The sequence below is a fragment of the Biomphalaria glabrata genome, chromosome 15 (assembly GCF_947242115.1).
Source record: "Biomphalaria glabrata chromosome 15, xgBioGlab47.1, whole genome shotgun sequence".
Classification (NCBI taxonomy): domain Eukaryota; kingdom Metazoa; phylum Mollusca; class Gastropoda; family Planorbidae; genus Biomphalaria; species Biomphalaria glabrata.
The window spans coordinates 32,516,273-32,528,941 of NC_074725.1; the positions used below are offsets into that span (position 1 = coordinate 32,516,273).

General features: G+C 40.8%; 1 protein-coding gene across 1 annotated transcript in view; it reads left to right on the plus strand.

Moving 5' to 3' along the window:
• LOC106079441 (aminopeptidase N-like) overlaps positions 1-12,669 on the plus strand; it is a 92,672-nt gene that overhangs the window by 34,112 nt on the left and 45,891 nt on the right. The window contains exons 6-10 of the mRNA XM_056011821.1: positions 459-617; positions 3,329-3,455; positions 5,408-5,528; positions 8,402-8,465; positions 11,149-11,239. Of these exons, the coding sequence (XP_055867796.1) occupies positions 459-617; positions 3,329-3,455; positions 5,408-5,528; positions 8,402-8,465; positions 11,149-11,239 (562 nt within the window). The remainder of the gene's footprint in view (positions 1-458; positions 618-3,328; positions 3,456-5,407; positions 5,529-8,401; positions 8,466-11,148; positions 11,240-12,669) is intronic.

Consider the following 12,669-nt stretch of genomic DNA (forward strand, 5'->3'; position numbering starts at 1 on the left):
TCTCTAGACTAAGGAAGGTAAACTCGCAGTTACAATAAAAATAGGTATGGCTTAATTTAATCTTTTTTTTTTTTTAAACTAATTTATTAGGTGGCTCGGTGGCTGAGCAGTAAAGCTCTTGACTTCCGAACCGGGTCCCGGGTTTGAATCTCGGCTGTAGACTGGGATTTTTAATTTCGGGACTTTGGGGACTTCTGAGCCCTCCCATCTCTAATGGGTACTGACTTTATTTAGGGGAAGTAAAGGTGGTTGGTCGTTGTGCTGGCCACATGAGACTCTCGTTAACCGTAGGCCATAGAAACAGATTCCCTAACGATTGCAATTTTTTTACTTTTTTAAAAATTGTATACTTTTTTATTTCATTTTGAGTCTCAAAATTTCCCAATATATATATATATATATATATATATATATATATATATATATATATATATATATATATATATATATAATTTTAGCTATCTGGCTGCAACTCAATTTCAACCCACTGATGCCAGAAAGGCGTTCCCATGTTTTGATGAGCCAGCCATAAAGTCTACCTTCAATGTGACTCTAGTTAGACCAAGCAATATGACGTCATTATCCAATATGCCAATCATTAACAACGCAACAACATTGTAAGTATAAAGACTTGTTTCAAGTTGAATCAATTTCACGTAACACGTATTAAATAATCGCCATTTTTCTGCGTAGAAATCAGTTAGAGCTGAATTGAAGACCAGGCGGGGTTATTCCCAGGGGACTCCACAATAGAGATTTTATTAAAGAATTCCAATATCAACGGTTCAGAATCTGTTCATTAAAGGATCCACAAATAGTTCGACACACACACACAAAGGGTCCACAAAAATGATCTACAAAATTGGATTTAAATCAATGGGCGTTTTGGTACAAACTCAGTCGTAATAATTTTTTTTTTAGAAAAAAAAAAAGGGGGGGGGCGGTAATTCTTATATTTTGCACGCAGGCTGCCACAACCCTCGCGGCGGCCCTTACTGTGTGACTTAGCTTCACGCAAAGCTCGTATTGTAAAGTCAATTTGATCATGATTTTGTACTTTGCAAAGAAGACTTTATTTTCTAATACAAAATCTTAATTTTCACTTATTATCCTTATCCGTACCCACACTGGGCCTTGCGCAATCTGTTTCGCATAGGGCCCCGCGATTGTTAGGGCCGGCCCTGCTTATAAGCACTTTTTTCAATGGCCAAATATGTGTCAATATTTCAAATGAATTGCACTAAAGCCTTGTTTAACATGACATATATTTACTAGTGTTTCCAACGATCAACACTACGGAACTTGATATCAGCTTAATAAATATCTAGTCAAGTGATTTCTTCTTAGTTAGTCGCATTAACCTTAGTTACATAATAGACCTATTTTCTTTTGCCTTTTATACAACACAATATGAAACATCTTTTAAATCAACTATTTACCTAGTACAATTAAAGTGTAGAGTGTTTTTTTTTAATCACCACTGTCTAAGTGTGCATCATTTGTACAACTTTGTACAACAAAGAAAAAGACTAAATTAATTAGATTATTGGCGCATAATGTGCATCTCCTAGAGGGATCATGTCTCCAGCCAGGACGTTCTGAAACGGGCCAATATGCATAGCATCTATGCTCTTCTTACACAGAGAAGACTACGCTGGCTCGGTCATATCACTCCCATGCCAGATGGAAGAATCCCTAAAGACATCCTATACGCTGAGCTTGCGAAGGCTGTCAGACCCAAGGGCCGCCCAAGACTAACCTACAGAGATCTCTGTAAGCGAGACATGAGAACCACGGGCATCGAACAAAGTGTGTGGGAGGAGATAGCCCAAGACCGGACAGCATGGAGACAGACTGTACATGATTGTACAAACTTCGCCGAGTGCTAAAGAAAAGAAGCTGCATCAGTCAAGAGAAAGAAGAAGAAAGCTGCCCCGTCAGCTGGCTCTAAGTCAGATGCGTATACATCCACGAACTGTGGCAAACTCCGCCGCTCTGGAAAAAACTAATCGCCCCCACTTCTGTTACGTGGATGTGATAAAACGGGATTTAAAATCAGTGAACATTGATACTGACCATTGATAAAAACATAGCCCTAGACCGCACTAGTTCGAGAGAGACGGTGACCAAGAAAGCTATAGACAGCGAGAAAACATGGGCCTCAGCTCTCGAAAAAGGGCGTGGCATACGAAAAAATGGCCAGCTCCTCTACCACCACAGCGAAAGCCACCTTGACCTGCAATATATTTAGTGTCTCTCCAATATGGGGCTCCATGGCCCTATGAAAAAGTGTGTTCGAGATGAATCATAGTCGTTCCACGACTGAAGGGGTCCAATGACTTTAACATACACATGTAGCACCAATCATTAAGCGTAGGCTACAATTTGGCCCCATACATTACTGGCTTGTTACTTGCTAGTCTGGGAGGCGCGGTGGCTGAGCGGCAAGGCACTTGGCTCTGGAACCGAGGTCCCCGGTTTGAATCCTGGTGAAGACTAGGATATTAGGTTGCCTATGAGTCCACCTAGCTCAAAATGGTACCTGACATTAGTTGGGGGTCCCGGGTTTGAATCTTGGTGAAGACTAGGATATTAGGTTGCCTATGAGTCCACCTAGCTCTAAATGGTGCCTGACATTAGTTTGGGGAAAGGTAAAGGCGGTTGGTCTTCGTGCTGGCCACAAGGCACCCTTATTAGCCGAGAGCCGCAGAGACAGATGACTTTTGCATCATCTGCCCTATGGATCGCAAGGTCTGAAAGGGAAACGTTTTTCTTTTTCTTTACTTGGTAGTCTACTATACATAAAACGAAATGCACGTCCTATCTTCTTATCTTATAAAATACAGACGTTACTTTCAAACAAGCAAAACACAGAAAAATACTATAAAAAAAAGCAAGGCTTATATTAGGTGTATAAATTGGTTTGGATCAGTCATGTAATAAAACCAGTCATGTAATTAATTTGTAATAAGCACCAGGCGACAATCTATAAGGGAGATAACTCAGCTTATTCTACCACTTTATTCAAGTTTTGTCTCTCTCCCTTGTCTGAGATACCAAACAAGGTAATGTATTACCAATCGTCAAATAACTAATTGGTTAATTTTATTTTTTTTATTATTATTAATTCTTGTGTTGTGAGGTAAAGGAAATAATTGTGCAAATTTTAGCACGTCTGTGTGTTTGCCGCTGCGGTACTATTTTACTAATTAACTATTTATTTTTATAGTGAAGGATTTCGGTTTTAAAAATGGTTTCCAAAGAAACAGAAGTCTTCCCTTTAGCCTGATATAATATACGTTGTTTTTTTTCTGTATTTTGTGTTTAGTACGGAGGACGGCGTAAAGTATGTTAAAGATGTGTTTGCTCAGTCCAAAATAATGTCAGCCTACTTAGTGGCGTTTGTTGTATCCGACTTTTCACATCTTCAACGTACACTTAGGAATGGAGTTCTGGTAAGCTGTTTATTGAACTGTACAATTAGTATTTTGCTCTTTATCCATTGACACTGATCAATTCACTTGAATCAATTTACAGTGCAGGAAGTGTGATGGCTGAGTGGTAAAGCGCTTGGCTATCGAACCGGGGGGGGGGGGGTCCAGTGTTCGAATTTCGGTAAAGATTGTGATATTTAAGTTACGGGATCGTTAGGCGCTTCTGAGTTCACCCATCTCTTATGGGTGCCTGACATAAGTTGGATAAAAGTACAGGCAGTTGGTCGTTGGGCTGGCCAAATGATAGCCTCGTTCACCGTGGGCCTCACTAACATATGACCCTTACATCATCTGCCCCATAGATCGCTATGTATGAAAGGGGAAATTTACTTATTCAATTTACTTATTCAATTTATTGTGCCCAATTTAATATGATCAATTTATTGTTATAACTTTCTCCAATCAATTATTTTGCATCGATGACATATACTGTCACGAATCTCACTATCCAGGCTCTCTGCAAACTGCACCTTACACCACCAACTTAAAGAACTTGACAACTCAGGGCTCCAAAGTAACGTAACACTTTAATAGTTGAATAAATAACAGCCAATACTGTACAATTGGCAACACGTACACTGTACAAATATCTCTCCGATAACTCCGTTCCGCCGTATCAACTCTTGCACTGGCCTCTCCGTCTCGTTCCGGGCTTGCCCTGGGTTCAACAGTTCAGGACTGACTTCACACACTAGGCTCGTTGTGTCGGACTCTATCGCAGACCAAGATCAAGACGCCAGTCGTCTCAACTGTACTTGACAGTACTCCGCACTGAACCGTCGTAATGCTCCTTACAGAACCACACCGCTGAACTGTGCTGTAGTCGACCGGACTGTAGTGAACCGGGCTCTGAACCGTCTTGACTGCGTCACCTCCTCTCTTATATAGGGTCCCTACTGGCCTTCTCGAACCGGACAGAACGCCGCTCGACGTTTCTAGGTGGTCAGATAACTACAACTCTCGTGACGCTCCTGAGCTCTGTTCACGACGGCGATCCTTCCCGTAGCTCGTCACGGTTGACCGCTCGTCTAGCGCTGGCCTGGGGCGATTTGCGTCGGCTGACTACACACACACCACTACCCCTCTCTGTGCCACCACCAAGTTTATAACAGTATGTATATATATATATATATAGTTCGTCCATCGTGGTTCGATGATGACCACTTTGTCATCCAGAGGGCTTTGCACTGGGGTTTTATGCCTCCTCATGTGGCTGGTGAGACCTATGTGAGCCCGGAATGTTCGGCCGCACACTGGGCAGGTTATTCCAGCTGGAGCTAGTGTCGTTTGACTTACTTTTCTTCTCTGGCGTTTTTCTTCTGCCAGCGTTGTTCTTTTTCCTCAGCAACCTGTGCGCCAGTTTTCACAGCGCGACGCCATGATGCTCTGTCATGTGCCTCTGTCTCCCAGGTGCTTGGGTCTATGCATCGATTAATAATAATAGGGCTTGTCTTCTAGTCCGAAGATGAATGAGAAATGCAGTATTTCCGGTTGTTACGCAGCCCAAGCTGTGACCTACATTTTTGCTACATCTAGAGCAGGCATATCCATTGTCCACTGGTATTCGATTTAAATTTTCTTTTCGCTGTCTGCGTCAGTCCTCGGCAGCGGATTTTCTTCTGGTCTCAAATGCGTATCCCACAGCCTTTGTAAGTGATCTCCAGATGCCTCGTTTTGAAGATAGGATAAATGTGTGCGTTTGCGAACTCTTTCTACTGAGGCACTTTAACCCTTTAGACCCGTGTGGCAGTTTAGCCACTATACACTTGAATTGTAATTCCATTTTGTATGCATTCTTGTGAAATAGGTCAGCACTTTAAGGGTTAAAAAGTAATTCATTCACATATCTCCTCCTTCCTTCACCCCCAAATAAAAGAGTCTAACATCTAGCAGACGTTATTTCATATCTACAGTTCAGAACTTGGTCAAGACCGGAAGTAATCGCAACTACTGAGTTTTCTTTGGATATTGGTACTAAAATGTTCCTCTACTTTGAAGAGTTCTTCGATGTTAAATATCCAATGCCTAAACTAGGTAAGACAAAAAAAAACCTATCCCAAAAACATATCTTAACTAAGGGAAATAACTCCTCACTTACAACTATATTTCTCAATACTGTAAAAGTTATATCCCTTATTCAAAATCAAAAAACCTAAATTTAATTGCCAATAATTAATTTAATAGCTGTTTTTTTTATATAAATTAATGCGTATAACACAGGTTACTATGAATAATTGTTCAAAGTTTTAACTTGATCCATGAATATGCATAGGGGATAGAGTACATCTAATTATCTAAGGGGACTAACCTTACATATTTACCCGTATCTGTGAATACTAAAGGATTCATTTCTCTTGTTGGTATCAAAACAAAATAATTAATTACCAGCAAATAATTGAATAATTGTTTATTTTTTTCATCTATTCATGTCTTATCTCTGCCTATGAATAATTAGGTAAAGTTCAAAGTTGATCCGAGAAAGGATACTGTAGAAATAACGTGTACACATTTTTTACCGGACAGACAGACAGACGGACAGACAGAGTGAGTTGATATAAGCTTTGTAAAAATCACTATGACTCTCTCTATCTGTCTTTCTGTAAATACTACTCAGCACAACACATCCAATTCAAGAGCTTGCCAAATCTGCTTCAGATAACGCGATACTTAATTGAGAATAATGATTAAACAATCAAAAGCTTTCCAATCGGGCAACACGGAACGTCTAACTATAATCGCTACACTTAACTTTAATGGTCACTTTTGTCTCGTCCTGGACTCGTCCTGCTTCTCTCGGGACTCACTGTCCTCACTGTGGACAAGCATTAGCGGACTACACTAAATGGCCTAAGTCTGGCAAACTCCTTCTTTACACCAGGTCTTTCGTGGCCTCTTGAAAAATTACAGAAACGCCATCCCCATTCTACACGATTTCTAGGCCTTATCACGGGTTATATTCACGTGTAATACTATTTTCATGCCGGCCTTAGACATAGGCAAAATAGGCAGCCACCTAGGGCTTCGCACAAGACTTAAAGGGTTTTTTTTAGAGGAAAAAAGCAAAACGTAAATTAAATCTCAAACATAGCGGAACCAGCCTATGGCTCTATGTCTACAGCCTATGGCTCTATGTGTACAGCCTATGGCTCTATGTCTACAGTTTATGGCTCTATGTCTAAAGACTATGGATCTGTGTCTACAGCCTATGGCTCTGTGTCTACAGCCTAAGACTCTGTGTCTACAGCCTATGGCTCTGTGTCTACAGCCTATGGCTCTATGTCTACAGCTTATGGCTCTGTGTCTACAGCCTATGGCTCTGTGTCTATAGCCTATGGCTCTGTGTCTACATCCTATGGCTCTATGTCCACAGCCTATGGCTCTATGTCCACAGCCTATGGTTCTATGTCTACAGCCTATGGCTCTATGTCCACAGCCTATGGCTCTATGTCCACAGACTATGGTTCTATGTCTACAGCCTATGGCTCTATGTCCACAGTATATGGTTCTATGTCCACAGCCTATGGCTCTATGTCCACAGCCTATGGTTCTATGTCCACAGCCTATTGCTCTATGTCTAAAGCCTATGGCTCTGTGTCTATAGCCTATGGCTCTGTGTCTAAAGCCTATGGCTCTGTGTCTACAGCCTATGGATCTGTGTCTACAGCCTATGGCTCTATGTCTAAAGCCTGTGGATCTGTGTCTACAGCCTATGGCTCTGTGTCTGCAGCCTATGGATCTATGTCTACAGTCTATGACTCTATGTCTACAGTCTATGCCTCTATGTCTACAGCCTATTGCTCTATGTCTACAGTCTATGACTCTATGTCTACAGCCTATGGCTCTGTGTAAAGCCTATGGCTCTATGTCTACAGCCTATGGCTCTATGTCCACAGCCTATGGCTCTATGTCCACAGCCTATGGCTCTATGTCCACAGCCTATGGCTCTATGTCTGCAGCCTATGGCTCTATGTCCACAGCCTATGGCTCAATGTCTACAGCCTATGGCTCTATGTCTACAGCCTATGGCTCTACAGCCTATGACTCAATGTCTACAGCATATTGCTCTATGTCTACAGCCTATGGCTCTATGTCTACAGCCTATGGCTCAATGTCTACAGCCTATGGCTCTATGTCCACAGCCTATGGCTCTATTTCTACAGCCTATGGCTCTGTATCTACAGCCTAGCTCTAAGACTCTACAATGATTCAAGGTTTATTCATAAACGTTTAGATCTACTTGTTTCACTACATATGTTAGAACAGCGGTTCTCAACCTTTTAAGCTCGGCGACCCCTTTTTACAAGCCCCCACTCTACCGCGACACCCCCCCCCGCACACAAACACAGCAATAAAAGAATAGACAAAAACAATTCATTTTTTCGATGGCCTTAGGCGACCCCTGGCAAATCGTCATTCGACCCCCAAGGGGGTCGCGACCCACAGGTTGAGAACCCCTGTGTTAGAAGAACATTTTGTGCCTCCATATGAAGATATGTCAAGATGTTATGTCTAGTCTGGTGATCACAAATCGCCCATGAAGCATATTCGTGCTTATAGGCGCTATATGAATTTAACTTATTTGGTATTTAGATAAAGGTTCAAGAAGGTTTTTAATTAATTCATTTTTCGCTTTTTCTATTTCATTTGGGCACACTTTATTCACGTCCCCTAGGGCCTCCCTAGTTGCTTCGCCAAGACCCTCCTTAGTCGCTTCGCCTAGGCCCTGGGGCGTCCAATAGTCTAAAGCCGGCCCTGTTACCAGCATTTTTTTGTAGTTCCGTCCCCTTCATCGACACAGTTGACCACTGGCAGCACGCTGGCCAGTGCCACGCGAGTCAGCTAAGTCCTCACACTGTTAACCCTACCAGTGTCACAACTATAATCATAACGATATCTTTTATTTTCAGATATGATCCCCATACCAGATTTTCCTGGAGGTGGCATGGAAAACTGGGGACTAATTACCTACAAGTAAAGCAATGACAATTCTTGAATTCAAATCAGTGTTTCCTATTAATTTAATCTTTAGAAGCAAAAAAAACAAAGCTTTGACTTATTTTACTAACGAGAAACAGGTCTATTCCAGGGGTTCTCAACCTGTGCGTCGCGACCCCCTTGGGGGTCGAATGACCATTTCAGGGGTCGCCTAAGACCATCGAAAATATGGATTATTTTTGTCTATTCCTCTATTGCTGTGTGCACCAAGATACCTGTGTGTAGTCGCTGAGTGAACTCTTTATGTTGTCTGTTGTATTTATGTGTATTTTTCTGTTGTGTTGTCTTTATATGAGAAACGAGTCCTTGTAATCACAACAAATTTCCGTAAGGATCAATAAAGCAGTCTTAGTCTTAGTCTTAGTTTGTGTGCGTGTGTGTGTGTGTGTGGGGGGGGGGGTCGCGGCAGAGTGGGGGGATTGTAAAAAGGGGTCGCCGAGCTTAAAAGGTTGAGAACCGCTGGTCTATTCGGACACGTTCGAGTGTGTCTATTTATAGGGACCACAGCGTGAATTCCCTTTTTTAGAAATTTACAGCCAAATTTAATTTTACGATAATGAAATATTTTTTTTAATCTATGTAAGGCTTGTACTTCGAGTCTGAAGATTAATGAGGAAGGCAGTATTTCACGTGGCTACGCAGCCCCAGCAGTGACCTACATTTTTTGTCATACCCAGCGCAGGCTTAACCATTGTCCTCCTGAGGTCTATTTAATTTTTCTTTTCACCGTCTGCGTCTACATCATCTGCCCTATAGACCACAAGGTCTGAAAGAGGGAACTATATAGTCACTGATATTATTAGGTACTAGGTAGTATAGTGTATTAGAAACAATTAAACAAAAAAATAATGTTAGAAGTAAAGCGAATGAGTGAATATAAAATATATGTATGCAGTAATGTAGTGACAAAACGTATTATATTTAAACAAGCAAAAATTAACACACAAAAAAAAAAAACTTTCTTTAAAAAGAAAAAGCTTATCAAGGGGTAAAAACTGGCCCTTCATAGCTATATCACTCAAGAATGAAAAAGTTATATCCCTTTTTATATGAAACAAAATAATTACCAATAGCCCACCAGGGAGGGCAAATTCCACCAACTGAACATGCTGTAAGTTTTCATGATGCCCTGGCTATAATTTAAAAAAAAACAAATGGAAAAGTGGTTTGAGTGCTGGGACAAATCCCAAAAAGCCCGTGGAGTCTGGGAGCGCATGAGGCGCTCTGACCGCACTTCCTCGTGGTGGAGGCTGTCCAGGCCTGAGCAAGCTATTATAGCACAGTGCAGGACAGGCCATTGTCCTGTTGGCTCATATTTCTCACTGCTATGGCCAAATTTCGATTCACGGTGCCCCCGCTGCGGGGAAGAAGAGGAAACGTGCCTCATATCCTGTTTGACTGCCCAGACTTGCTGATCTCCGTCTCGACAGGTCTAGGAAACTAAAAATTATCGACCTGTATGGCGACATTTTTGAACTACGCAAGACAGCAGGGTTTCTGTCCAGGGCTTTTGCAAAAGAGGATTTAATCCTCTCAAGCCCTCACTCAATGGAGTTTGATTATGATGATGATTAAGGTTAATTTCATATGACTTATTTAGGAGTATTAAAAAACAAGCGAGATTCTTGTATATTTTTAAAAAATGTCCATGGCCTCCTTCAGTTGCAAAGTGACTATTGATAATCTCATAGAAATGAGATGAATGCCTGGGCATTAACTTTGGCTGGAAACATGTCGCGCGCACATTTGTTTCTCCCACCCTCTACACGCAGCTGATGTATCCAATGGAACAGCAAGTGCCGATACAGTTTGGGCCAAGCTATGTCAATGTGTAGCACAGGGTGCCGCAAACTGCCTGCGTGTCGCTGGCTTCTTATTTTTTTCCATGAATATCACATAGAAATATAGGCTTATCAATAAAATGTGGCAAAATAGGTAGGTCACAGCTGGGGCTGCGTAGCCACGAGAAATACTGCCTTCCTCGTTAATCTTTGGACTCGAAGACAAGCCTTATTATTATTATTTAATAATTAGATAATACAAATAACTAAAGTATTTATTACCTAATTAAACGATAATTTAAAAAAAAAAGTTTTGGAGTCTCTACTTCTCTGACTGCAATGTATCAAAGTTTTGAATTCTGAGTTTTCATTCTATTTGGTACGTAGCCAGCCACGCCTATTGAGCCACTCTTGCACAAAGCTTACTGGTTTAGGCGAAGGCGATTAACTAAAGTTATAGGTAAAGTTGTAGATGGGTCATAAAAAATGACAATCTGATGCAAGCATGTCTTTTGGGCAAAGTGTGTAGGTCGCAGCTGGGGTGCTGCGTAGCCTCTGGAAATACTGCGTTCCTCATTAATCTTCGGACTCGAAGACAAACCTTAGAAACCTATTGCAAAATGGATGGCTGCCTGGTCGAGCGGTTTGCGCGCTGGACTGTCGTTCGGATTTATCGACGGTCGAGGGTTCAAACCCTGCCCGCTCCCATCCCCCCGTCGTCCTGCGGGAGGTTTTGGGGGCTAGGAAGTAACCTATCTTCAACTCTGAAGGAACATCCGAAACATGTCAAAACAAAAACGAACAAACAAAAATTGTTACGTTGTGTTACGTTTAAGTTACGTCATGGTTGAAATGATTTTCCTTCTTGACTTTACCAGAGAGAAAACAATGCTCTACAAAGAGAAAGTGACTGAAGCAAGTGAACACTTCAACGTGGCTGTTACTGTGGCCCATGAGCTGGCACACATGGTAGGCATTTCTCAAACCAATCTTATATTCATTCACTCCGTCCTTTCTGCAAGGTGTTTATAGTGAAACGGGATTAGTGAAATGGTATTAGTGAAATTGGATTAGTAAAACGGTATTAGTGAAATGGGATTAGTAAAATGGTATTAGTGAAAATGGTATTAGTGAAATGGGATTAGTGAACTGGGATTAGTGAAATGGGATTAGTGAAATGGTATTATTGAAATGGGATTATTGAAATGGGATTAGTGAAATGGGATTAGTGAAATGGGATTAGTGAAATGGTATTAGTGAAATGGTATTAGTGAAATGGGATTAGTGAAATGGGATTAATGAAATGGGATTAGTGAAACGGTATTAGTGAAACTATATTAGTGAAATGGTATTAGTGAAATGGTATTAGTGAAATGGTATTAGTGAAATGGTATTAGTGGAATGGTATTAGTGGAATGGTATTATTAAAATGGTATTATTGAAATGGTATTATATTTAAATTTGCACACAAGCGTCAGTACAACAACGCTTGTTTTTACGTAAAAAAATGGAGTTCTTAATATGCCTTCCGTCTAAAACACTAGTTTGTTATTTGTGTAACACAAATATTCTACATGGTGTCAGACGTGGGATATACGTTATTTTTCCCACTTCTTATTTTCGGATCAAGTTATAGCCTCGCACAATGATTAATCTTTGATAACATTACTTGAATCCATCAAAAAAATAACTAATTAGTTAGAACCCCTCAACTCTAGAAAACATTAAGAAACTGGAACAGACACAAAATAGAGCAGTGAGATTCATAACAAACGAATATTCACATTTGACTAGAGTAATACCTTTAGTAAAATCACTAAATTTAGAAAGCCTTCAGGACAGAAGACTCAAAAGTAAAGTAGCAATTATACATAAAACACTAAACCATAATCTTCAAATACAAAATCAAAATTTAATAAAATACTTAGAAAGACACAAAGATAAAGGCACATTCCTCGTTCCAGAATTTAGGTCATCGGTTAATATGCATGCCTAAATGCATGACGCGTAGAACGTAATCATCTTCTGTTTTGAAGTAACTTCTGTATCATTTATATAAGAGAAGAAGATACTTACAACCTGTCACCCCTCTTAGAGTATGGAGCACCAACAATAGCTTTCCGTCCTCCCGTCTCCTGAGCCATCCTTTAAAAGAGTCCTCTAACTCTCAGTCATCTTTTGTTGACCTTCTGTAGCTATTTTATTACCTAGCGCTACCCCGTGACCTTCCTCCTATGTCCTGACTTGGGACTGGCAGATAGGTCATTCTGACCTGTCTATGCACTGTCTGTGGAGTTAGTCAAAATAAAGGTCAACCAAAATCACCAGTAAGATGACCAAATACGTACACTCATTTGAGATTTTCTAATTATACTCTCGAATAAGATAAGATAAGATAA